This window comes from Anomaloglossus baeobatrachus, chromosome 8, assembly GCF_048569485.1.
Source record: "Anomaloglossus baeobatrachus isolate aAnoBae1 chromosome 8, aAnoBae1.hap1, whole genome shotgun sequence".
Taxonomy (NCBI): Eukaryota; Metazoa; Chordata; class Amphibia; order Anura; family Aromobatidae; genus Anomaloglossus; species Anomaloglossus baeobatrachus.
The window spans coordinates 194,968,723-194,995,955 of record NC_134360.1 but is presented as its reverse complement, the minus strand read 5'-3'; the positions used below and the strand labels follow the sequence as shown (position 1 = coordinate 194,995,955).

Sequence of the window (27,233 nt, the reverse complement as noted above, 5' to 3'; positions counted from 1 at the left end):
ATAACCCCCCTCTGCTGGAGGACTATATAACCCCCCTCTGCTGGAGGACTATATAACCCCCCTCTGCTGGAGGACTATATAACCCCCCTCTGCTGGAGGACTATATAACCCCCCTCTGCTGGAGGACTATATAACCCCCCTCTGCTGGAGGACTATATAACCCCCCTCTGCTGGAGGACTATATAACCCCCCTCTGCTGGAGGACTATATAACCCCCCTCTGCTGGAGGACTATATAACCCCCCTCTGCTGGAGGACTATATAACCCCCCTCTGCTGGAGGACTATATAACCCCCCTCTGCTGGAGGACTATATAACCCCCCTCTGCTGGAGGACTATATAACCCCCCTCTGCTGGAGGACTATATAACCCCCCTCTGCTGGAGGACTATATAACCCCCCTCTGCTGGAGGACTATATAACCCCCCTCTGCTGGAGGACTATATAACCCCCCTCTGCTGGAGGACTATATAACCCCCCTCTGCTGGAGGACTATATAACCCCCCTCTGCTGGAGGACTATATAACCCCTGCCGTATATTTCCTTCTTGATGAGTATAACTTATCAGACTTCTTTGAAAACCCAAGAGAAATGCCAGTTACTATGTATGGAAATGTCTGGGACAAACTATGACTTCACGGCTCTCTATAAATAGCTTGCCCGTACAAGCGAGCAGCAATAAAATAGAATTAATCAGACGTTTAATCATAAATGGCTTTTACTGTGGTAGGCAGAAACGGGCATTATACAACTCCAGATTTCTGCAAGTCCCGGCAGATTTCTTGGATGTAACCTGATCTCACAAGATTACCGCAGACGCTCCCGCCGAGAACAACTGATCAATGAGGTAAGAGCGATCGCCATACGGATCCATAAACCTCTATTACTGCGTTTTTCCAAAAAAAAAGCCCTAGCAGGGATTTTCAGAATTTTTGGAGCAAGGCTTAAATATAAGCCCTACCCCGAAAATAAGCCTTAGGGGCACTTTGCACATTACGACATCGCAGGTGCGATGTCGGTGGGGTCAAATTGAAAGTGGTGCACATCCGGCGTCGCAGGTGATAGTGTGTAAAGCCTTTTTGATACGATTAACGAGCGCAAAAGCGTCGTGATGGTATCATCGGTGTAACGTCGGTCATTTCCATAGTTTGGAAATGATAGATGTTACGACGTTGTTCCTCGTTCCTGCGGCAGCACACATCACTGTGTGTGACACCGCATGAGCGAGGAACATCTCCTACCTGCATCCTGCTGCTCACACCGGCTATGCGGAAGGACGGAGGGGGGCGGGATGTTTACGTCCCGCTCATCTCCGCCCCTCCACTTCTATTGGCCGCCTGCCGTGTGACGTCGTTATGACGCCGCACGACCTGCACCCTTAATCAGGAGGCGGGTCACTAGCCAGAGCAACGTCGCAGGACAGCTGAGTGTATGTGAAGCTGGCATAGCGATAATGTTCGCTACGCCAGCTATCACCATGATATCGCAGCTGCGACGGGGGCGGGGACTATCGCGCTCGGCATCGCAGCATCGGCTTGCGATGTCGTAGTGTGCAAAGTGCCCACTTAGTCGCGGTTCAATAATGAAGTGTCCATGTAGCTAAGTTAAAGATACTGCAGGACACTTCATTATAGACCGCACAATACCGATTTCTTCTGTCCAGCAGAATTCTGAGACGCAGTGCTGTGGAACGCAAGGACCTGCGCTGCGAATGGAATGGTTACAGGACTTGCGATGCGTAACTTCCTCCCATCTTTCCTTGTGGCAGGAGGCATTCTGTACCGCCGGATGTGGTGAGTGACTAGCGAGTGTGTGTGCGATCTGATGTATGTGAGTGTGTCGGTCGGAAGCAGGGGAAACAGCATGAAGCATACCTGCTGGGACCGCCTGCTGGAAACCACTGGAGGACTTGGGAGCTGCGCACACGTCTGGAGTCTGGTATGAGTCTCATAGGAAGGTGGGTGGGAGGAGTGTCTGCTTTTTTGGGGGGTAAACTTGCCCCCAACCATGTTTCTCCATGAATAAGACCTCCAAAAATAAGCCCTAGCGCTTTTTAGGGGAAAAAAAAAAAAAAAAAAGTACAAGACTGTCTTATTTTTGGAAAAACACAGTAGATGAGGTCATAAGAGTCCACACACAGGTAAGAGGAAATCCTGCTAGAGCTTCCCATAGTCCATATACCCAGATTCCCCGAAAATGAGAGTCTTTTTTGCCCTGAGTAAAGTGCTAGGGCTTATTCTCGGGGAGACATGGTTGGGGAAAAGTTTACTCCCCCCACCACCAAAAATGCAGATCCCTTTCAAAGGATCGTTATACTTACCAGACCCTGCGCGTCTGCGTGGCTCCCAGGTCCTCCCTGTGGTTTCTGTTGAGCGCTCCCAGCAGGTAAGCTGCACGCTATCCTCCCCTCCTCCTGGCCGGCGCACACTCATCACATCCGATGACACCACTAGCTTCCAGCCAGCAGGGGAACTCTCTGCTCTCGTCTCTATGATGCGTTCCACCCGTAGGTCCTGGCGCTCCACTGTACAACGTCCCAGGTCCTTATGCTGTCCAGAAGCAAATCAATATCGCTGGATGTGGTGAGTGTATGTGCGCATGTGTGTGTATGCGCGCAGTTCCTTGATGTGTTCCACTGCCCCCGGTCAGCATCTGGAGAGTATAATCGCGTGGTCTTCTGTCTTCTCTCTTTTGGGGGTGTCTGCTGTCTATGATGAAGTGTCCTGCTATATTTAACTTTTTTAGCTGCCTGGACACTATTATTGAACCACGGACTAGAGCTTACTTTCGGGGTGGGTCTTATATTTAAGCCTTGCTGAAAACTCCTGCTAGGCCCTATTTTCGGGAAAATACTATTACACAAATAGTTCACTTCTTGCGCTTGGCATGATGTAATGCTTTATTTCTCCTATGGGGGTGCTACAGCAGAAATGAACAGTCGCTGCCAGATTTCACCAACAGACTATATGATTGTTGTGATACCAGCAGTGGCACATCCCATTAATGGATCATTTCTAGGACACGGTTCTAGCACAAACGCGAGGTCAAAAGCGGACATTATTGTAAAGAAAAAAAAGAAAAAGAATAAAAAGGGGTGTGCGTGCGTTAACTAAAGCAAGGTGGTTTCCCAATGGCAAGCTGATCACAGGGTGTCCTACTGCTGGGACACGAATGGATCAGCAGTAATTGACAGAGGAATATGATATTGATCAGTTCGTGCTACAGGCCCCCAAAATCCCCATCAGATGTCTGAGTAGATCAAACCATCGTTCGTCCGACAGCTATAGTTTACACGGGTGGCTTAAAGTGTTTATCATCCCATCACAGAATCAATGAAGCAAGTCACAGTACCCATAGTGCTGTTAGTGTCAGCCACAGATTTTCTGCAACCCTTGTCATATAGCTTAAAGACCTCTATATTAACTTAAAACATCTTAACACTATGGGGCCGATAAATTAAAATGTTTACGCATTAAAACTGGTATAAAACGCTTTTAAAAAGTGGCAAAAGTTGTGTGCAATGCAGAGTTGTGCAAAAACGTTGCGATTTTTAGCATTTTTCAAGCCAGTTTTGGGCCTCACTACCAACACGGGCGGATCTGGGGCAAGACGAAGTGCCTGCCTATCAACTTCATGTAAAAAGGCAGCGTTCCTTACCCCAGAAGTGTTACTCTAGTCATGGACTGGAGTAATATTTCTGGCGATGGGTGCAGAGGCACACACCACTGATGAGATAAGCAGAATTCACTAATTAGTGTGCACCCCCAATTCCTGCACACCCCTCAAGATGTGGCCTGTATTTTTTTTTTTTTATGGGTTTAAACCAGGCATTTACATTTAATCTGATTTCATACCACTTGGTTTAAGGGGAGGAGGAAGGGTAAAGTAAGTGTTTCCTTTGTTTTAGCACGACGAGCGTGAAAAAATAGTGACTTGCCCTCAATTATTAGGTATCCAGGGTTAAATAAACAGGAAACCTATCAGCAAAGTCATTGTTCAAAAACATCTTCTAATGACCGGCAACGCATAAAGGAAGTACGGAACCTCCCTCAAATCTGCGGCCAGGAGAACACGCTCAATTCCATTTTTCACATAAGAAAAAATAAAATAAAAAAAATATAACATTTTTTTCCTGTTTATTTTACATTCCTGCATTTCTGCTATTTATACGCCTAATCTGACACACCCAGGGCTTCTATCAAAGCTTTCTGTTATCCGAATAAAAATACACTCCATAAGTAAATATTTAAAAAACATAAAACGCAAATAGAATATTTAGAATATTTGATCCGAGGACAAACAGGCGCTGCTCACCTTGTAAACCTGTGGGATAACGATGTAGAAATGTTTGTGTTGTTCTTGGTTGTAGTTCTGTAGTTGCGCGGCGTATTCGTTTTTGCTTTCGTCTGCCATGTGGGTGCGAAGGTTCAGCTGCTGTTTTGCCTGTAAAAGAATGCAATGTTTAAAAAAAAAAAAAAAAAAGTTTGAAATCAAAGCAGATTCATCATCTTGACTAAGCTGCCCTGTGTACTGGAGGGGTAATACAGAGGTCCGCTGTACTATTAGTTATAGGAGCCTTCTGAGCATGTTCCACATAAGAATAAAAGTCATTGTGAAGGGAGTGGGAGCAGGTGAGTTGTAATATCAAATCATGTCTGTGATGATAATGAGACCGCCGAAAAGTCTTGGTAAAGAACAGTCTTCTCTAAAAAACAAAAACTGTTTAAGGCCCTGTGCGCACGTTGTGGATTTACCGCGGATTTTGCTGTGGATTTGCTGCAGAAAATGTGTCTAACATTGCTGCAGTCATTCCCCAGCAAATCCTAGGGATTTTAAAAAAAATGCTGTGCACACACTGCGGTTTTTTTATACCCGCAGATTTCCTGCTGCGGAATTAATGAGCATGTCACTTCTTTTCTGCAGCTTTTTGCCATAGATAATGCTAAAAATCTGCAGGGACCAACCTGCGGAAAATTCGGGGTAAACCCGCATGAGGATTTTGCTGCGGTTTTGGTGCGTTTTTTTACCGCAGGTGCGGGATTCTTTAAGAGGGTCCGCATTTTCCTTAAGAAAAAGGCACTTTCTAGTGCGTACATAGCCTAAAGGTCTATTTAGAAATGCAACTATCGACTATATACAAGTTGATCGGTGCTCGTTTTAACAGGTCAGTGAATACTGATAGGAGCAGTTCTGCGCTTCATCATTCCGCATCCATAGTGTGCAAACTGCCTCTTAAGAGAGGAACAATACTTGAAAATTTGTGTAGTGCCACCTTTTGGATGCAGTAATCCTAAAAGTTAATAGTAACCCTTTAATGAGCCTTACCACATCACAAAACTCAGGATAAGGCAAAAAAAAAACAACAAAAAAACAGACAAGTGTTTCGGGGTGTTTGCCCCCTCATCAGTGTAAAGCAGTTTCTGTCATTGGTAGCACATGAGGTGACGAGCTGCAGCTAATAATGCTTTTTATGCTGTCAATAAAGATGGTCACTGTTTATTGATTAAATGTGTACACGAACAGAGAATCAAGCACCTTTTCAGAAACTCGTTTGCAGACAGTCACCTAATCTAAATGCATATAAGGCCTCTTTCACACATCCGTCCTTCTGGTATGTGTGACGTCAATGTTCACACATACCAGAGACACGGACACAGAGACCCATTAAAAAAAAAAATCAATGGGTCTGCACATGTCTCTGTTTTGACATGGTCAGAGTGATCCCCACGGCGACATGTCCGTTTTTCTCCGGCAGCACAGGTGTCACACAGACCACACACTGAGGGGATCCATGTGACATCAGTGTGACACATCGGAGAAAACACAGCTGATAAAGAATTTTTATACTTACCTGTCTCCGGCGGTGCTGTTGCTTACGGGCCCACTCATTATGCTTATGCATATACACTGCACTGACTGTGGACCCGGAAGTAACAGCAGCGCCGAGGACAGGCAAGTATACCAGTTCATGCTGTCTGTGTACTATACGGATGACACACGGATAGAACAGCAACAGCACACAGAAAAAACACAGACACAAATACACACCTTTACCATGAACTGTGAAACAAGTGTGTGTTCTATGCGGGTGTGTGAAAGAGGCCTAAAAAGGAGTTATACGCTACTTTGACAATCCTGTCCAAAATACAATATTCCACAGGGTAAAACAAAAATTTTCAGATACTGTGGTTCGTCCTAAGAAGTGTGAATGCAGCACCTGAGCCTGAGGAGACCTGGCACCAGAATCCGTGTAATGGGGTGGCAGGTGAATTAATTTTATACTGTGTAACATAGTATTTAATAAAATATTATATATATATATATATATATATATATATATATATATATACATATAATTTTGTTATTTATTTTTTATAGCGCCATTTATTCCATGGCAGTTTACAGTGAAAGAGGGTATACGTACAACAATCATTAACAGTACATAACAGACTGGTACAGGAGGAGAGAGGTCCCTGCCCGCGAGGGCTCACAGTCTATAGGGAATTGGTGATGGTACAACAGGTGAGGACAGAGCTGGTTGCGCAGTGGTCTACTGGACTGAGGGTTATTGTAGGTTGTAGGCTTGTTGGAAGAGGTGGGTCTTGAGTTTCCTCTTGAAGCTTTCCACGGTAGGGGAGAGTCTGATATGCTGAGGTAGAGCGTTCCAGAGTATGGGGGAGGCACGGGAGAAATCTTGTTCGCGATTGTGGAAAGAGGAGATAAGAGGAGTAGAGAAGGAAATCTTGTGAGGATCTGAGGTTGCGTGTGGGTAGGTACCGGGAGACTAGGTCACAGATGTAAGGAGGAGACAGGTTGTGGATGGCATATATTATATATATTATATATATCATATATATCATATCTCTCTCTCTCTCTCTCTCTCTCTCTATATATCTATATATATCTATATATAATATATATATCTATATATATTACAAAAAAAACAAGAATGATATCAAGTGAGGTTTTTTTTCTGATGACAGTTTCCCATTAAAATTCTGCAATATATTTTAATGTCGGTCTGAACAGTGTGATCTTGCATACTTTGCTGGTATTTTATAACCCTGCTTTTTCAGTTGCATAATTTGCACAGAATACTCAGCGCTAGGTGTGCGGGTGGCCTAATAATTCCTCGGGGTTACGGCTGTACAGCACGATAACTTTATTAAGGAAGGAAAACGTCTGCTGACCACAGAGATCCCCTGCAGGCACCAGGAATACTGAATCAGCAATGTACATCACAGCTTTGAAGACCCCCGTGGATATAAAAAATTATGCTTATTTCCTCCGAAACCTGAATTTTCAGGTTTGGAGCGGAGGCGGCCATCCATATTATACAAAAAAATACCTGCAGTAATATCCTAACTTAAAACACTTTGATATTGGAATCGGTCCATTTAAACATCAGAAAGTCTAAAACTAGTGACGAAATTAATTTTATTCTTACCCTAAAGATATATCCCCTGAATATAAAGCACCAAAAATTTGGAGGCAAAGATCTAAAAGCCAATTAATCTACATTAGACCTGCCATCTTTAGAGACCAGGGACAGAGGTCAGACGTGTGCACTTCCCAGCTTTCCACAGCACAAAATACACTGATGTCACCAGTGATATTTTAACAATTACAAGGGATCCTCTAACGTGCAAAAAAGAATACAGTGGAACCTTTGTTTACGAGCAAATAATGCACGCTCAGACAATTGGTTCCACAACTTGTTCAACATTATGCTCCCCTTACCTTCCGTTCCTTTGCCGGACTCCTGGTTCTTGTAGTTCGCCGGTACAGGATGTGTGTCGGGTAACCATCGCGACCAATGCCGGAGCTTCCGCTGCCAGAGCGCTGATGTCAAAGGCAGGAGCTGCTTGCCTCGGATTGGTCAGCGCACTGCCTTTGTAGTAGCGGCTGGCAGTGGAAGTTACTCCATCGTCGCGATGGTTACCCGATACACATCTTGTAACGGCGAACTACAACAACCATGAGGCCAGCGATGGAACGGAAGGTAAGGTGAGCATAATATGCGTGTGTTTGAGTGGACTACAAGAGCGGGTCAGAGCGCGGTGAAAATACGGAACCGGAAGTGTGTGCAGTCAGTATTTGCTTGTACCGCAAAGCTTGCTCGTAAACTAAGCTACAAATTTACAGCAAGCTTTGCTCGTATAGCGAAATGCTTGCACACCAAGTTACTCGTAAACCGAGATTCCACTGTAAGTGGAAATTAAAAGGAAACTAAAATCCTACCTATAAAAGAGAACTCAAAGTATGACATCTTTACCTTCTCTACGTCGGATTTTGTGGCATTGGCGTCATTATCCAGCCTCTCGTATGTCTGCTGCGCCTTCTCCGCTTCTTTGCATTCTCTCTCAAACTTCTTTTTACTCTGCAGATATTGTAATATTTTGAGTTATTAAAAAAAGGGGAAACCTATAAGGAACACCGTATAAACGCAACATAAACGGCAAAATAATCATGTAAGTGTGACCCCAGGACATTGGTCAGCGCATAACAGATGTGAACTTGTAATTAATGACTAGAGAGGAGCGGATCTTTTGAAACTGTAGTTTCAAATTTTACCACCAAAATTTGCAGAAATAAATGTGATCCTCTGCAGATGAATCTGCTTATCGCTATTCTATTCAGACTGCAGAAAATCCAGACGTTCAGTACAGATTTTGCCCTTTGTATGGATCTCAATTCCAGATCATTATGGACTTAAGGGTGCTTTACACGAGACGATCTATCGTGCGATGGATCGTCGGGGTCACGTTTTTTCTGACGCACATCCGGCATCGCTTGCGACGTCGGGCTGTGTGACACCTCAGAGCGACGCAGTATCGCTCGCAAATCGTGAGTCGTGTACTCGTCGCTCGGTTTCATAATCTCGTTTAATTAAAATGGCGCCGGTTGTTAAACGGTCCCGTGGCAGCACACGTCGCAGTGTGTGACACCACGGGAGCGATGAACTCTGCTTACCTGCGTCCCGCAGCTCCCGCCGGCTATGCGGAAGGAAGGAGGTGGGCGGGATGTTTACATCCCGCTCATCTCCGCCCCTCCACTTCTATTGGCCGGCCGCTGTGTGATGTCGCTGTGACGCCGAACGTCCCTCCCCATTCAGGAAGTGGACGTTCGCCGCCCACAGCGAGGTCGCACAGCAGGTAAGTGCGTGTGACGGGGGTTAACGACTTTGTGCGCCACGGGCAACTAATTGCACGTGACGCACAAACAGGGGCGGGTACGATCGATCGTGAAATTGCACGATAGATCGTACCGTGTAAAGCAGGCTTTACTGTAGGACTCCACGTGTGGACCAAATTTTGGAAAGACCATATGAATTGCACTATAAATTGTGTAAAATTGGCACACCGGACTGAGATTTTATGAGGTACTGTGCTATCACCACATCTCCTAAATCCCTGGACATGAAGACTGTGGATTTATTTACTCTTCAAGGAATAGACTCAAGCATACTAAAGAAAAGCAACAACTTACACTGTCCATTTGTTTCAGACACATATCAAGGTACTGCTGTGCTCTCCGGCCTTCTTGCAGATGCTTTCAAGAAAAAAAAAAAAAAATAAACGTTGGTACTTTATTTCATTTTTCAGAATATTGGCACACTTGTACAATCCTTGATCAAAATATGGCATATTGCAAATTATATACATTCTTGGAAAATACAATAAAATAAACTTGCTGTGACCCCCAATATAGATGCAAATACGGGTTTATTTTTTTAAAGATTTTATAAAGATGCGAGAATGCAGGAACCATTTGGACATAGAACCATTCATTCTTCTTCAGGATCATGTGATCTAAGAAAGTGCATCCACATTCAGGACTAAGACGACTATGAAGCAGCATGGTCACATGTTTTGCCTCTATATTAGAGTATTTTTAGACTTGCTGTCTTTGGAAAATGGTGTTATTAAAGGGATCCCATACGAAAGTTCATAACAAGGCAACATTTAAGATTACAGAAATCTAGACTCCCATAGACTCCATCATACTCATTAGTGTGTCCTAAAATAGTCTTGTGAGTGGCTGGATCTGTAGCTTTAAGGAAAATTGGCTATACTAAAAGAGGACTTTTCACCAGGTCAGAAGTGGCCAGTTATTGCGCTCTTATTCTTACTGCTTCGCTGAATATTTTTATTTTTTTTCTAAATGATCCATAATATGGTTCCGGAGACATAAGGGTTTTTTTTACTTAGTGATCATTAGTAATGAGCGAGCACCATCATGCTCAGTACGCAGACAGGCTCGACTCGTGTACTGAGTATAAAGGAAATCAATGAGGAACTCGGCATTTTTCTAGAAAATCATCCGGAAAAATGCTTTAGCTCCCCATTGACTTCCATTATATTTGGTACACGAGTCGAGCCCATCCGAGCATCAGACTGCTCTGTACGCGTACTGAGCACCCAAGCATGGTAGTGCCTCCTCCTCATCACTAGTTACGAGTAACAAGCATGGTAGTGGGTAGTGCTCACTCATCACTAGTTACAAGTACCGAGCATGGTAGTGCCCGATCACCACTAGTTACTAGTATGGAGCACCCGAGAATGGTAGTGCCAGATCATCACTAGTTACAAGTACAAAGTGCCAAAGCATAGTATTGCTTACCCATCACTTGTGCTAATTTTTAAGGTCTCTACCAAGTGAGTGGTGCCCCCGCCCCCCCCCTCCAGGGAGTCCCGTGGTGTCTTTAGGGGAGCTGCGGGAATAAAATAAGAGCAAAAAGTAGGTAGTTTTGACCTGGTGACAGGTACACTTTAGATGAGTATTCGAGCTCCATTTACTTACACTTTGAGAGGTCAACCAGGACGGTGACTTAACATCTACAGATATCTGCCAGCTGAAGTGTACAGCAGGATTCATGTACCTGTGCTATAAAGTAGAACATGAGATGGACGTTGAACAGACAGGGTGTAATTACGCGCTGCCTTGATAAAAAGATAATGCAGGAATATATTTTGTGCTTTTATTTCTATGCGTTTCGGAGAGAACCCCTCTCCTTCAGGAGCAATAGATGTGATTGTTCCTGAAGAAGGAGAGCGGATCTTTCTGAAAGGCGTAGAAATAAAATCACAAAAGATATTCTTGGATTGTCTCTTCATCATGGCATTGCATTCAGTCTGTTCAACATCCATCATCTGCTTTTACGTGGGGCTACAACAGCAGCGTCACTCAGGTTTCGGACAGTTGGTTGTGACTCTCACAGGCCCCAAAAAGAGCTCTACAAGTTTTTCACCTTTTTTTCCCTCTCATAAAACTCTATTTTGTGCTTCTTTAGGTTCCAGTGTTACCAATGATTCAGTAGACTTGGACAGGGATAGCAGATATCTGCAAACATCACGTCACACCTCCCCCCCTCCCCACTTACATCCTAGTACGGAGCTGGATTACCCCTTTAAAATGACCAGCTGTATATAGAGTGTTGCTGGCAAGACTCCATGGGAAAAAAATTCTATAAATTAGCTATACCATGACAAAAACCATGACGGTAATATCACTTATGGTTGAATTTTAGGGACAAATCATAAAAAGCAAGCATTTTCCTGACCTACATGCAGCTAAAACACGGGTTATTTACAAATTACATATTAAATCACAGGTAGACATAATGGGAAATTTATTTTTTTGTGGTATGCACTTACAAGAAGTGCAGAAGGATAAATATCCCAGCACAAATAAAGAATGCCGGCATATTAATAATAACATCATTTTTAGGCCTCCCGCACATCTACAGATATGTTTACCATGTAGGTAAGACGCAGATGAGACTCCATCTCCGATTTTATTCATATTTTCTGTTTTCACTCAACTATATCCTAATGGAGCTCTTCTACCCGGTCTACACCAAACAGTTAAACACCGTCACAATTTCAGAGAATAAAATGAATATATAAAGTGCGATAATATAATAAATACCGATTTTCGCTCGGCTTTCAGCTCATAGGAATACTTCATTATTTCTGCATAAACTCTGTGCCCAATTTCCTCGGCCACGACTTCCCGCTGTCCTGCGTAGTCATTCAGCTCGTTCAGTATATTATAAAAAGCTATACATGATGTAAATCTGTAACGGAAGGAAGATAAATTATGTATCCCATGTCCCATTGTTATATGTCGCCTATTACGCTGTGATTGCACGGTGCAAGCGAAAGTGTTTCTTGCACAATAATGACACCTATCGATTACAACCCACAATTAAGCTCGTCACAGACAAGGATTTCTTATACAACATGAATATAATAGGAACCATTTGTCATAATAAATGTCGGGTCCATGGAAAAGGGAATTCATATGAACATCTCCATTTTTGGACAAAAACGATATCCTCTGTAACTGATAGATTATAGCGGCCTGTTCTGTTGAAGCACAGTATAGAGATTACTCTACACCAAAACCTCAGCTCTGTACATAAGATTACAGCAAGCCTCAGGGAGGAAAGGTTCGGAGGGGGAAGGTTGGGGAATCATATGGATAATTTGTCAGCCAAGCACTTGATCAACTGATTGATGGCTTCCTTAACATTGACAAAAGGAATAAAGAGGAGAAAAAAAAAAACTAGAGCTAAAAGCAGCAGGACAACCAGCTATTTGAGGAAGTTGCACAGACACTACAAATAAAAATGGTAGGAAGAAGTTAAAGGGAACCTGTCAGGAGATTCATACACGAGCAAAATGAATCAAGGCTTTGGTTTAATTACTGCAGCTATGTACTGTATGTCCTGAAAAGTTACAGCATTTTAGTAAAAACACACAGATTGGCAGAGACCTGATAATTTAGGGGAGGTGGGCCGGGAGAAGCCCAAGGCATGTATAAGGTATGCTGCAACATTTCTGAGTTGAATATACATGACTCCAATAATGCAGTCAAAGCATGATTCATGATACCCATGCCATGGTAGAGACAGTATATCTCCAGATAGGTTCCTTTAAATTTTTAAATATTACACACATGCACTGACCTTTAATTTTCCACCAACACGCTATGAAAGAATTGAAATCTGTTTCCTATGAAACGACAAAGGGATCCACGAGCTCACAATGTTGGGAGTTGTGAAATGCTCACGGACTGGGACACCCTTAGGCTATGTGCCCATGGGACTCTGTACCCGCGGATATATCCGCAGGTATGTCCGCAGGTTTCCCGCAGCAGCTCCCCGGAATCCGCAGCTATACATTGCTGCGGGATTCCAGCGAAATATCTGCGGACATTCGTGCGACTTACCTGCGGAGGTCTCGGCCTTTATCTCCATAGTGGAGGGAGGGGATTTCTACAGGAATAATTGACATGCAGTTACGTGCGGCTGCGGGACATCTGCAGCATATTCCACAGCCGCACATACCGCAGCATGGATACAGCACTCCCCATGTCCCATAGGATAACATGGGGAGTGTCTGTACTTGCTAAAACCTGCGGATTTATCTAGAAAATCCAGATAAATCCGCAGGTTTTCCACAGCAAAATCCGCGGGGGAGAGTCCCCTGGGCACATAGCCTTACCATCAGAAGCACACGGAATTGAGTGATTTACACTATATATTTCTCACTACTAGCATTTAGTTTTTTAACTTGTAATCCTTAAACAGAGGACCCTCCGGATCATCAATGTAAAAGAAGTTTATATCCATTCCAAAGAAAACACATGTTGGTGGAAGATTGAAAGTGCGTTGATAGGTTTAAAATCCAGGCGATTATCACAATATTTCGTTTCGCAAATGACAGTTTGGATCTGGAAGACTGGGATACAAGGCTGTGTATAGTGAGGTGAACTGTATTATATTGCACTGTTTTTTTTAATAGCTGGTTTATCAAGTGTGTACAGATACATATTAGTTTAGATATAAAGGCCCATATATACCCATTTTTCATCTTACAGGGAAGAACAATTTTGGCTTGAAATATGAGTGAAAATACCTGGGCTCATCATCTTTTGAAGAACGTTTCGGACAAAACTTTTTCACCAAACTCCTAAAAAAGAAAACAAAAAACACTTGCTGTAAGAATTATTGGTCTGGGGATAAAAAAAAACAATCAATCATCTTAATTAAGCATTTATATACAAAGATTTGCCACTGATATCCCAACAAAATATGGGAAGAAAACAAAAACATTGCAGTGAAGATTTTATGACAAGGTATCATCACTGTGGTTTACACCAAGATTGATCAACTTTATTGCCATATGCCAGATATACAGTTTCTTCCTGAAAATGATTGCAATCACAAATTCTTTGGTATTATTATCTTCATTTAATTTGTCCTCAATGAAAGAAAAAAATTTCTTAAAGCCAAATTGGATATAATTCCACACCAAACATAAAAAAGGGGGTGGACAAAAGTATTGGCACCGTTTGAAAAATCATGTGATGCTTCGCTAATTTGTGTAATTAGCAGCACCTGTAACTTACCTGTGGCACCTAACAGTTGTTGGCAATAACTAAAATCACACTTGCAGCCAGTTGACATGGATTAAAGTTGAGTCAACCTCTGTCCTGTGTCCTTGTGTGTACCACATTGAGCATGGAGAAGAGAAAGACCAAAGAACTGTCTGAGGACTTGGGAATATAAATTGTGAGGAAGCATGAGCAATCTCAAGGCTACAAGTCCATCTCCAAAGACCTCATAATTCCTGTGTCTACGGTGCGCAGTGTCATCAAGAAGTTTAAAGCCCATGGCACTGTGGCTAACCTCCCTAGATGTGGAAGGAAAAGAAAAAGTGACGAGAGATTTCAACGCAAGATTGTGCGGATGGTGGATAAAGAACCTCGACTAACATCCAAACAAGTTCAAGCTGCCCTGCAGTCCGAGGGTACAACAGTGTCAACCCGTACTATCAGTCGGCGTCTGAATGGTAGGATACCCAGGAAGACCCCCCCTTCTTACCCCGAGACATAAAAAAGCCAGGCTGGAGTTTGCCAAAACTTACCTGAGAGCCTAAAACGTTTTGGAAGAATGTTCTCTGGTCAGATGAGACAAAAGTAGAGCTTTTTGGGAAAAGCCATTAACAGAGTTTACAGGGGAAAAAAAAGGCATTCAAAGAAAAGAACACGGTCCCTACAGTCAAACATGGCGGAGGTTCCCTGATGTTTTGGGGTTATTTTGCTGCCTCTGGCACTGGACTGCTTGACTGTGTGCATGGCATTATGAAGACTGAAGACTAGGAACAAATTTTGCAGCATAATGTAGGGCCCATTGTGAGAAAGCTGGGTCTCCCTCAGAGGTCATGGGTCTTCCAGCAGGACAATGACCCAAAACACACTTCAAAAAGCACTAGAAACTGGATAGAAAGCACTGGAGACTACTGAAGTGGCCAGCAATGAGTCCAGACCTGAATCCCATAGAACACCTGTGGAGAGATCTCAAAATCGCAGTTTGGAGAAGGCGCCCTTTAAATCTCAGGGACCTGGAGCAGTTTGCCAAAGAAGAATGGTCTAAAATTCCAGCAGAGCATTGTAAGAAACTCATTGATGGTTACCGGAAGCGGTTGTTCGCAGTTATTTTGGCTAAAGGTTGTGCAACCAAGTTTTAAGCTAAGGGTGCCAATACTTTTGTCTGGCCCATTTTTGGAGTTTTGTGTGAAATGATCAATGATTTGATTTTTGTTTCATTCTCTTTTGTGTTTTTCCATTGCAAGCAAAATAAATGAAGATAATACCAAAGAATTTGTGACTGCAATCATTTTCAAGAAGAAACTGAGTATTATCTGACAGAATTGCAGGGGTGCCAATACTTTTGGCCAACACTGTAAACCTAGACTCCTGGTATACCATGTTCTCACTTGCAAAAATACTGCTTCCCCATGTCAACATACACATTAGCAATTTGCTCCAATCATTGTGATTTCTCCTTTTTTGATGCTTCTTTTGGCTTTGGTTTTTTATTTCTCCTTTAGTTTAGAAATTCCGGGCAGGGGCGTACATAGAGATAATGGGGCTCCATAACAGAAAATCCATCACACAGTTAAAGGGGGATCTCATCTCTACGATCCCATCCCTACAAGTAGCAGCTGTAATGATCAGGCTATTAACAAATACCCCCAATTAGAAATGTATTATAGATCTACTGATATGGCCATGTCTCTTACCTCATGTGAAGTTTAGGTATCCATAGTTATAGCAACTCAGGTCGTAAGAGTTCGTTACGTAGTTAGTTGCTCGTCGTCATAACCATGGATACCTAAGCTGCGTTTATAGATAGAAGGAAGGAAGCAGTGTTACAAGGCCAGTGTCGGACTGGCCACCGGAGGAATCTCCAGTAATGCCAGGCCTGGATTCAGATACCTGCATTGCACTCCGGAGCTCTCACCTGAGCTCCGGCGTGCAGCCTAGACTGAACGCTCCGGAGTGCAGCCTAGACTGAACCGCGAGCGCCGAGTGATTGATTCCTTGGCGATTGCGGTTCAGATCATCACAGCTGCAGACAGGCCAGGCTGATCTCCGGTGCTCTCACCTGAACTCCGGAGATCAGCCCAGCCTGCCTGCAGCTGTCATGAACTGAACCACAATCACCGGGGAATCAATCACTCGGCGCTCGCGGGTCAGTCTAGGCTGCACTCTGGAGCTCAGGTAAGAGCTCCGGTGTGCAATGCAAGTAACTGAATCCAGGCCTGGCATTACTGGAGATTCCTTCGGTAGCCAATCTGACGCTGTACAAGTCAAATAAGAGCTGATGACTTGGGACGGCTACGAGCTCCGGACCAGATTCTGTAAGTAATGCCAAAGGCTCCTCATTTCTTGAGGTCGGAGGAGGATTAAAAATGGCCAATTATAGCAACAGCCTTCACTCGCCTGATTTTCAGTCAGAAGACTTTACAAACGAACCATCTAAGGAAGTAAGACAAACGGTGTGTAAAAGTAGTGTACCCTGTGAGTGGGAAACAAACTAAAGAAGGGTAGTGGAAGAGATGGGTTTAAAAAAACAAAAACAAAAAAAAAAAAAACATTGTCCAGTTCAATTCCTGCACACTGTACACTAATTTTACACAATATTTGAAGGTACAGAGTTGAAACATGTAGTCTGAATAAAGGAGCCCTTGAATTAACTTGAAGCAAAAAACTCTTCCATCCACATAGCAAATATTCAAAATGTTTTTTTTATACAGTGTAGTTTGGTTTATATACTGTCAGTTTGGGCTTTAAACCTGTTCTCAAGACAATGCAGACCAGAGGGCAGGTCCAAATTGAAAGCAACCCCAGTATTCATAACTAGTGATAAGCAGGCACTACCATGCTCGGGTGCCTGATAATCGTACCTAGTGATGAGAGGACACTACCATGCTTGGATGCTCGGTACTAGTAACTAGTGATGAGCGAGCACTACCATGCCCGAGAGCTCGGTACTAGTAACTAGTGATGAGCGAGCACTACCATGCTTGGGTGCTCGGTACTCGTAACTAGTGATGAGCGAGCACTACCTTGCCCGAGAGCTCGGTACTAGTAACTAGTGATGAGTGAGCACTACCATGCTTGGGTGCTCGGTACTCGTAACTAGTGATGAGCGAGCACTACCATGCCCGAGAGCTCGGTACTAGTAACTAGTAATGAGCGAGCACTACCATGCTTGGGTGCTCGGTACTCGTAACTAGTGATGAGCGAGCACTACCTTGCCCGAGAGCTCGGTACTAGTAACTAGTGATGAGCGAGCACTACCATGCTTGGGTGCTCGGTACTCGTAACTCGTGATGAGCGAGCACTACCATTCCCGGGAGCTCGATACTCCTAACGAGCAGTTGATGTTCAGTTGGCAGCAATACATATCAGAGGGCAGGTCCAAATTGAAAGCAACCCCAGAATTCATAACTAGTGATGAGCGAGCACTGCCATGCTCGGGAGCACGGTACGCGTAACTAGTGAGGAGTGGGCACTACCATGCTCGGGAGCTCGGTACTCGTAACTAGTGATCAGTGGGCAGTAACATGCTCGGGTGCCTGATAATCGTACCTAGTGATGAGAGGGCATTACCATGCTCGGGTGCTCAGTACTATTAACTAGTGATGAGTGGTCACTACCATGCTCGGTACTTGTAACTCGTGATGATTGAGCACTACCATGCTCGGGTGCTCGATACTCCTAACGAGCAGTTGATGTTCAGTTGGCCGCAAGTTGTGTAATGAGTATAATAGATTTCAATAGGGAACACAAGCATTTTTCCAGAACATCATCTAGAAAAATCCTCAAGTCCACCATTGACTTCCTATATGCTCAGGTACTCTAAACGCGTCTGCCTGCTAGTTACAAGTACCGAGCATAGTCATGGTCGCTCATCACTAGTGATTATACAGACTCAGTTTATTCTTACCAACTAGATGAAATACATAAATTGCTTAATACGAATATAAAATAAATGTATCACTTGGACTCCTCTTTATACAAGGTACATAGATCTGCCTTTTAATATTTAAGGAGAGGACACTGAAGAATGTCATTTTGGCACAGGCCATTTGAAGATTGTAGTTCTTGGCTTCCACATTTTCCTGAACACATTTCCCTTTATAGAAAAAGCCTAATGTCTTCTGATGGAGTCCCACTCGGGAAGTGAAAGTCTTGTTTATCATGGACAGCTGAAAAGTGTACAGGAAAGACGCCATGCCTGCACCCTGGAGATTCAATGTCTAATTCAAGAGCAGGCAAGGGAGCGAGCGATAATACAAGTTTACACGGCAGAGTATGGATTGTCTGATGTCATGATGCAAAAATGCTCTTGCATATATTAATAAATTAGATGTCATCGTTAGACAAAGCTTTATATATTTAGATTGTTTTCATTTTAGGTGGAGTTTCTAAGGAACGGATGAATCTCAGAAAAATTGTGCACAGTGTCCATATTAATAAAGGAATATAACATTTTAATACTGTCACTCTGTCCTTAGGATAGGTGATGAATAACAGATTGGTGGTGGTCCAACGAATTATGTTTGGTGAGCACTGTGGCCTTGTTCTTGTTTGCGCACCGGCATGCTGCACTATTCGCTCCACAGCTGATCTACTCTGGATGTTACACCCTTCAGACTGGTCATCGATATTAAAATCTCAGACAATGCCTTGAAGTATTAAATGTTTAGTTGCATCTCTTGCACCATTTTCCACCAAATTCACTACAGATGCCCAATGTTTACACCAGGATTAGGTGAGGTCACATCCACAGTGACCTGTTACATTCTGTGATTGTGTGTCAGATGCAACATTGTCAAGGCAATCAATGATGGGAATTGGGGGTCCTGTGATATGGCATTACGCTCAATGCCAATTGTTAGAAATGAGAGGACATGAACTGTAAAGTTCAAGGTTCGTATCGAACACTGACTTAAGCTGGGGTCACACTAAACGACAGCGACAACGACGTCGCTGTTACGTCACCATTTTCGGTGACGTAACAGCGACCTTGTAAGTCGCTGTTATGATCGCTGCTTAGCTGTCAAACACAGCAGAAGCAGCGATCATAAGGTCGCTGTGCTACATGTTCAGAGAGCAGGGAGCCGCGCTTAGCGCTGGCTCCTTGCTCTCCTGCAGCACACATCGGGTTAATTAACCCGATGTGTGCTGCAGCTACATGTCACAGTTCAGAGAGCAGGGAGCCGCGCTTAGCGCTGGCTCCTTGCTCTCCTGCAGCACACATCGGGTTAATTAACCCGATGTGTGCTGCAGCTACATGTCACAGTGCAGAGAGCAGGGAGCCGCGCGCACTGCTTAGCGCTGGCTCCTTGCTCTCCTTGCTACAGTATGCATCGGGTTAATTACCCGATGCATACTGCAGCCACATGTCACAGTGCAGGAGCCGGCGCTGGCAGCAAGAGCGGAGGCTGGTAACCAGCGTAAACATCGGGTAACCAGGGAAAGGTCTTCCCTTGGTTACCCGATGTTTACGCTGGTTACAGCTTACCGCAGCTGCCAGTGCCGGCTCCTGATCGCTTCATTTCGTCGCTCTCTCGCTGTCACACACAGCGATGTGTGTGTCACAGCGGGAGAGTGACGACCAAAAAATGAAGCTGGACATTCAGCAACGACCGGCGACCTCACAGCAGGGGCCAGGTCGTTGCTGGATGTCACACACAGCGACAGCGACGGGACGTCGCTGCAACGTCACAGAAAATGGTGACGTAGCAGCGACGTCGTTGTCGTCGTCGTTATGTGTGACACCAGCTTTAAAGGGAATTTGTCAGCAGGTTTATGCTTATCTCATCTAAGAGCAGCATGATGTAGGCATAAAAGCCCTCAGTTCAACGATGTATCACTAAAGGTCACGTCTCACTAAGCGACATCGCTGCTGAGTCACGGGTTTGGTGATGCAACAGCGATCTTGCTAGCGATGTCGCTGTGTGTGACATCCAGCAACAACCTGGCCCCTGTTGTGATGTCACCGGTCGTTGCTCAATGTCCTGGACCATTTTCTTCAAAGACTATGTCCTGCAGGGCAGGAAGCATCGCTATGTTTAACACTGTGTGACAGGGTCCCAGTGACTGCTGAGATCGTTATACAGGTCGCTACTGCCTGTATCGTTACTGAGTCGTTGGTAAGGTCTGACTGTATGACATCTCACCTGCGACCTTCCAGCGACTTACCAGCGATCTTTATTAGGTCACATCGTTTTCAGGATCGCTGGTAAGTTGCTAATTGTGACGAGGGCTTTAGAGTAGTGGCTGCAGCCGTTCTAACTGTGAAAGATTTGAGATTTTGCATGTAGCAGTGCTGGGAGAGCTGCCCCCACCCACACCAGGCTTTCAGTGTACATTTCCATAGACAGAAGTTGCTAATCACAGGAGGGGGCAGAGTCAGACTAGAGCTCACTAGAGCTGCTGAGACCCACTAATGATAAAGATAAAAGGCTTAAACTAACATTGCAGGTAAACAAAAAAAGACTGATATAAGACACGCTGGGTATGCAGTCTGCAGATTATATTGCAAAAACTTTGACAGAGTATCTTTAATCAATAAATAAAACAAATAAAGTGTTCAGAGTTCAGGTGCTTTACATATACTGACTACTCCAGCGAGCATCGCTGTGCTTTGGTACGCTTGGAGCTCAGCCCAGTGCAAGCCGCTTGCAGGGTTTTTATGTCTTGCACTGGGAGTAACAACAGTGTTATCGAATGTAGTGTGCACTCAAAAAAAGTTTTGAAAAAACCCTGCCCTCGCCCATAAGTGCTCGGTGTATGATTGAACTGCCCAATTAGTGACTTCCATTAGGGTTCAGGTCAAGTCAGAGTCCAAAACTGAACCTTATCTAAACTTCAGCTGAATCTGCCGAGCCCGAACTTTAACGGGACCGTTCATCTCTACCAATTACCAAAACACTGAAAACTGAGAAATAATCCAAAATGCATCTGTGAAATAAAAAAATGTTGAAATTGTGTGTACAATCGCACAAGACAAACGCTGAGAATCAGAGAAGTCACAAAGCTATTGCTCTAAATTCCAAAAGATATATGTCACCGGCACCAAGGAGACCAAGCCTAAACAGAACTCTTATTGATTGTCTCCTCGCTTCCTTGTTCTTGAGGACAAGATCCTCTATCCTTTTGGAGAGTGAGCAGAATCCTGTTGCACAAGCTCATGCAAAAAATAAAACAAGGTATCTCTGGTTAATTTCCTATAATGTTCTGGGGCAGTAGCTGCTGCGTTAGGCTATGTGCCCACGGGAGCTCGTACCTGCGGATGTATCCGCAGGTACGGCCGCAGGTTTCCCGCAGCTGCCCGCCGGCATCTGCAGCTATTTTTAGCTGCGGTAGTACAGCGATATAGCTGCGGTAAACCTGCGGACTTTCATGCGATTTACTTGCGGACGTCCCGGCCTCTATCTACATAGTGGAGGGCCGGGATTTCCGCAGGTAATTCTGCAGGAATAATTGACATTCAGTTACGTGCGGCTGAGGGACATCACAGCATATTCCGCAGCTGCACGTAACCGCAGCGTGGACACAGACACTCCCCATGTCCCATAGGATAACATGGGGAGTGTCTGTACATGCTGAAACCTGCGGATTTATCTGGAAAAATCCAGATAAATCCGCAGGTTTTCCGCGGCAAAATCCGCAGAAGCAAGCTCTCGTGGGCACATAGCCTTAAGTTCATTGATGACCTGCCCCGGGAGATGAAGAGCGGGTTCTTACTGACAGGTTCAATACGTAAAATAATGATCTGTCACTTGCTCATTTTCTCCAGTTTGGTAATCTAAGGGCTTCTGTCACTGGTTTAGTCAGATGGAGAAGACATTATAAACGTTCATTTTATGATACATCTTTACTCGCACCCATACAAGTCTATGAGTGTGAGCGACACATCGCATTGCAATCGCATTACAGAGGAGTGCAGTCCAATATACTAATCAGCTAGTAATGGAGGATATTGAGAGATTAATCCCTCCATCTCCTCCGCAGCTGTGATCCGATCGCATCACAGTTGCATGATACTCTGAGCACTCTCGCAGCAGAGCGGGAGGCGGGGATCATTAGCATGACACATTGGATGTGCTCGTGTGGCCTTCGGCCTCCTGAAAATTCCAAATACAGGCATAAAAATGTTCATTTGGACTGTATACATAATTAGGGCGCTGCAGTTGCACAGGTAACTCGCCATTATCTGTCCTTCCGCGACAAGCTCAACTGGTAAATATTTAGCAGAAATATGTAAATAAGCGTTATATTTTATTATAGTCATATTCTATCCATTCCTTATTTCCTCTATGTTTTTGGCACCCAATTCTCTTGAGAACATTAGACAATAAAACTGTGCATACAGTGCGTTTTTAGCGCTTTGTGTGTTTTGTCACAAACTAAATGCAAATCCTTACTCCAGAAGGACTCCAAATCCTTACTCAGAATCCTGAAGTTGGTGCAGAAAATAATCTGCAGCATGTTATTTCTCTCGGCCTTAGAATAAAATGCATGCAAAAAGGCAGAAGATAGGCATAAAAAAAAAACCTGGCAAACACGCAAGTTTTTGTGTTGCTTTTTTCCTGCCAAGCGATGCAGAAATGGTGCAGAAATTTCTGCAACCAAATACTCAACAAGTGCACAAACCTGAAAAGGTTAAGGCCACTGTATATTGGCTGTAAGAGAATAGAATCCATTTTGCTCCTATAATGTCAATCTTGCCTTATAGCTAATGATGTCATTAGGATCAGCTAACATTGATGGTCGGGGAAGTTTCAAATTTGTTTACACCCCTTTTGTTTCTATTGGCTCATAAGTTGGAGCCAATTTTTCCTTTGTTTGTGATATTATACTGGTCACATGATGTAAAGAAGCAGAAACGGTCAGTACACCACAAAGCATGTGCGCTGTATTGATATTCCAAGCGCTTGAAAAACAAATCTTATTAATTTGGGGTTCCAGAGGCATAGAAGAAGGAGTGCATTTCACTCTCAGCTGATACAAGCAAAGACAGAATGATCGTTAACACAATTGTTCTGACCCTGCACTGCATACAGTCAGTAGCACACCCCCTGCTCACATATGCGATGTACTGCTGATGATGATTTCTGGGCTCGCATAAGCAATACAATTAGCCGATGGACAAAGGTTTTGTTCATTCAGCAACTGATCGGCAGCATGTCTACTAAAGCCAATAATTAGATCAAAAGATCATTCTTATAAACGATTAATCAACAAATAATCAGCCAAGGTGAAATACTTAAAGGGGGCTTTACACGCTGCGACATCGTCCGCGATCGCTAGCGATGTCGTGAGTGTTAGCACCGGCCCCCGTCGCACATGCGATATGTGGTGATCGCTGCCGTAGCGAACATTATCACTACGGCAGCGTCACACGCACATACCTGGTCAGCGACGTCGCTGTGACCGGCGAACAATCCCTCCTTTAAGGGGGAGGTGCATTCGGCGTCACAGCGACGTCACTAAGCGGCCGGCCAATAGAAGCGGAGGGGCGGAGATGAGCGGCCGGAACATGCAGCATTGCCGGTGGACGCAGGTAAGGAGATGTTCGTCGTTCCTGCAGTGTCACACGTAGCGTTGTGTGCTGCCGCAGGAACGAGGAACAACATCGCTAGTGCCCAAACAATGATATTTTGTTTTAGAACAACCTCATCAAAACCAACGGTTTTTAACACTTTTGGGATCGTTGAAGGTCGCTCGGACGTGTCACACGCTGCGATGTCGCTAACGGCGCCGGATGTGCGGCAAAAACACAGTGACCCCGACTATATATTGTTAGCGATGTCGCAGCGTGTAAAGCACCCTTTAGTGTGTCTTCCTTTTTTGGTTCCTGAAAAATCAGATTTGGGGCATGTTCACATGCTGCACTTTTGTAGTTTTCTTTCTCTGCACAACCACAGAGGCGCCATGACACATGCAATGTACTAAAAGTGCATTGTTTTTTACCCATGCAATGCAAGAAAAGTGCTGCAGAAAACCCTGAAAGAATTAACATGGTGCGTCTTTATGAAGCAGAGCTGTAAATACGTGCGGAAAGAAAACGTGTGCATGAGATTTTGGAAATCTCATTGATTATTCTGGCACTGTAAAACGTGGCAGATTTTGGACACTAGATAGGCTCCGGCGGAAAAAAAAACCAAACCACACACTGGAAAAATGCCACATGTGAACATACCCTTAGGTATGACATTTTCCAACAAGTTTATCCATCACAGAATAAGTCAATGCCTTAGCGAGTTATATTCAAGTGCATGTTATTGTGGCGCACACATTTTCAAGGCTTCTTTCTTCGAATCCCTAATCCCATTGAAGAACACTATGGCGTGGTCCTTGCAGTCCAGTATGGCTGGTAAAGCGTAACAGATTGCAATGCAGCCCCCAGCAGCTGTCCTGCTCAATAAGGCGGCTAATATTTCTGAAAGTACAGGCAAAATGTGTAATAATACAGAAGAGCACTTTAGTAATAAACATAGAAGCACAACAGCTGGGACCGCTCTCGTTCTTCTCCCTAATGACCATTTCCCAACATCTGACCCTCTTCACCCTAAATTGATAAATCTAATGTCAGCGGGGTCAGTGACCGGGCCATTTGCCTAATCTTTTACATTGAAGTCTACTGAATTTACCTTAATATCCCGCCCCATTAGGCCCTGTTCATATCACTGTCTACATTTAGCGCGTACAACAATATTCCAAAAAGTATGGAATATTGTACAAAAGATGTAGTCTGATAAATGGATATAAATACAAAGGCTAATGCCGATAAAGCCTATAGGTGATGGATGCCCAAAAGTCATGGTGACATCCGCTTAAAACATGGAAAGCTACATATATTATAGTCTATGGTGAAACCAATGTCAGTCATTTAGTACAGCCGCAATCCATTAAAGGGAACCTGTCACCACTTTTTGCGGCCACCACCACCGGGCTCTTATATACAGCATTCTAACATGCTGTATATAAGAGCCCAGGCCGCTGTCACAACAAACACTTTATAATACTTACCTAACGGTTGCTCTGCGGTGGAATAGGGCCTAATGGGCGTCTCCGTTGTCCGGTGCCGGCGCTTCCCCTTTCGGCCATCTTCGTCCTCTTTCTGAAGCATGCGTGCATGGCGTGGCTACGTCATACACACACGCCAGTCCTGTGCAGGCACACTACAATACTTTGATGTGCCCTGCTCAGGGCCTGAATGCCGGCGAGTGTGTATGACGTCGGACCCGTCATGCACCGCAGCTAGAGAAGGAGAACAAACATGGCCGAAAGAGGAGGCTCCGGCACCGGACACGCACATTAGGCCCTATTCTACCGCAGCGCGACCGTTAGGCAAGTATTATAAAGTGTTTTTTATGTTCTCACAGTGGCCTGGGCTCTTATATACAGCATGTTAGAATGTTGTATATAAGAGCCCGGTGGTGGTGACCGCAGCTTATAGTCCAAAAAAGTGGTGACCGGTTCCCTTTAAGATGTCACTTTTTGATGTTTTTCACAGATAGGACTCGTCCCTTGTAGTCTATGGGGTTGTAATGTTCACATGTCTATCATTGCGGATAGCATTGTCACAGACAAGCTCGCCAATGTGAGTTTGGGAGTCTGTACAAAAATAAAAATCGGGTGGCACTTGGCTGACATCCGTGTGATGTTTTTTTTCCCCATGGACTGTTTGCTAGAAGCCTATTTTATGAGAAAAGCTAAAACTTCCACACCGACCAAACTAATGACAATCTGATCAAAGAGACCGAGAAAACTCAAGACCATATATTTTACCTTATGAGAAGTCACCGATGCCTGAGCGAGCCCTTCTTTATAGGTTAGACGTTTAAAGCAGGGGTCCCCAAGATGTAGCTCTGAAGCCACACGAGGCTCGCGGAACAGGTTTGCGGCTGCCTGCCAGCTTGGTACACTACCACCTGGTCTACCAACCGGCTATGAAGATCAGGTCTGCAGATGGCCACTTATGAGTAGCCCTACACGGAGGAGAAGATCTGAATGTGCATATACTCGAGAAAGGGATGGGGGAGACAAATAAATATGCCCTGGATATAGGATGATCAGCCCTGTGCACACGCTGCAGTTTTTGCCGCGGATTTGCCACAGTTCTGCTGCAGAAATGTTCATAACCTTGCTGCAGTCCTTCCCCAGCCAAACCTTATGGTAAAAAAAAAAAAAAATTGCTTTGTGCACACTGCGTTTTTTCCCCTACAGGTTTTGCGGCAGAATTTCTGCAGCACAAAGAATGAGCATGTCACTTCTTTTCTGCAGATACCTGTGGTTTTTGCCATAGATAATGGTAAAAAAAAAACAAAGGGACCAACCCGCGGAAAAAACACGGGTGCGGTATTCTGCCAGAGGGTGTGGATTTTTCTTAAAAAAAAAAAAAAAAAAAAGTCAATTTTCTAGTGCGCACATAGCCTCAGAGAGGATTCGAGAGCGTGGAAAGTGTGCTTGATCGGAGAACACAAAATGAGGGTAAAGAGGTAACCTTTAGATGTAAATATACCTCCTATATGGGAAAGGGGGTACAAGATCTCTGTGTGCGTTCTGCGGATAGGCTTTGGCTGTCAAATTGGTAATGGTGGGATATAGTGTCACTACTGTGGGACGGAGTGGAGGGCGCAGGATGTGGCTCACGACTAGCTCTCAGATTGTAAAGGGAACCTGTCAGGTCTCCTATGCCCGCCAACCCAGTAGTGTTGATCCCTGTATGGCCAAATTCCTTCTAACCTGCCCTATATAACGCTATTCACTAATATGAAGGTTTAAATAAATTACATAAACCTCCCTGTCCCTATGCTAATTAGGGCCGTGACTAGTAGATGGGGCATTGTTTCCCCAG

At 44.3% G+C, this 27,233-nt stretch overlaps 1 protein-coding gene across 3 annotated transcripts in view; it reads right to left on the bottom strand.

Annotated features, from left to right (window-relative positions):
* FNBP1L (formin binding protein 1 like) overlaps nt 1-27,233 on the bottom strand; it is a 169,651-nt gene that overhangs the window by 42,816 nt on the left and 99,602 nt on the right. For all 3 annotated transcript variants that reach the window (XM_075322345.1, XM_075322346.1, XM_075322347.1), the window contains exons 3-7: nt 13,924-13,977; nt 11,930-12,077; nt 9,488-9,550; nt 8,274-8,378; nt 4,313-4,441 (exon numbers count right to left, since the gene is read on the bottom strand). In XM_075322345.1, the coding sequence (XP_075178460.1) occupies nt 4,313-4,441; nt 8,274-8,378; nt 9,488-9,550; nt 11,930-12,077; nt 13,924-13,977 (499 nt within the window). The remainder of the gene's footprint in view (nt 1-4,312; nt 4,442-8,273; nt 8,379-9,487; nt 9,551-11,929; nt 12,078-13,923; nt 13,978-27,233) is intronic.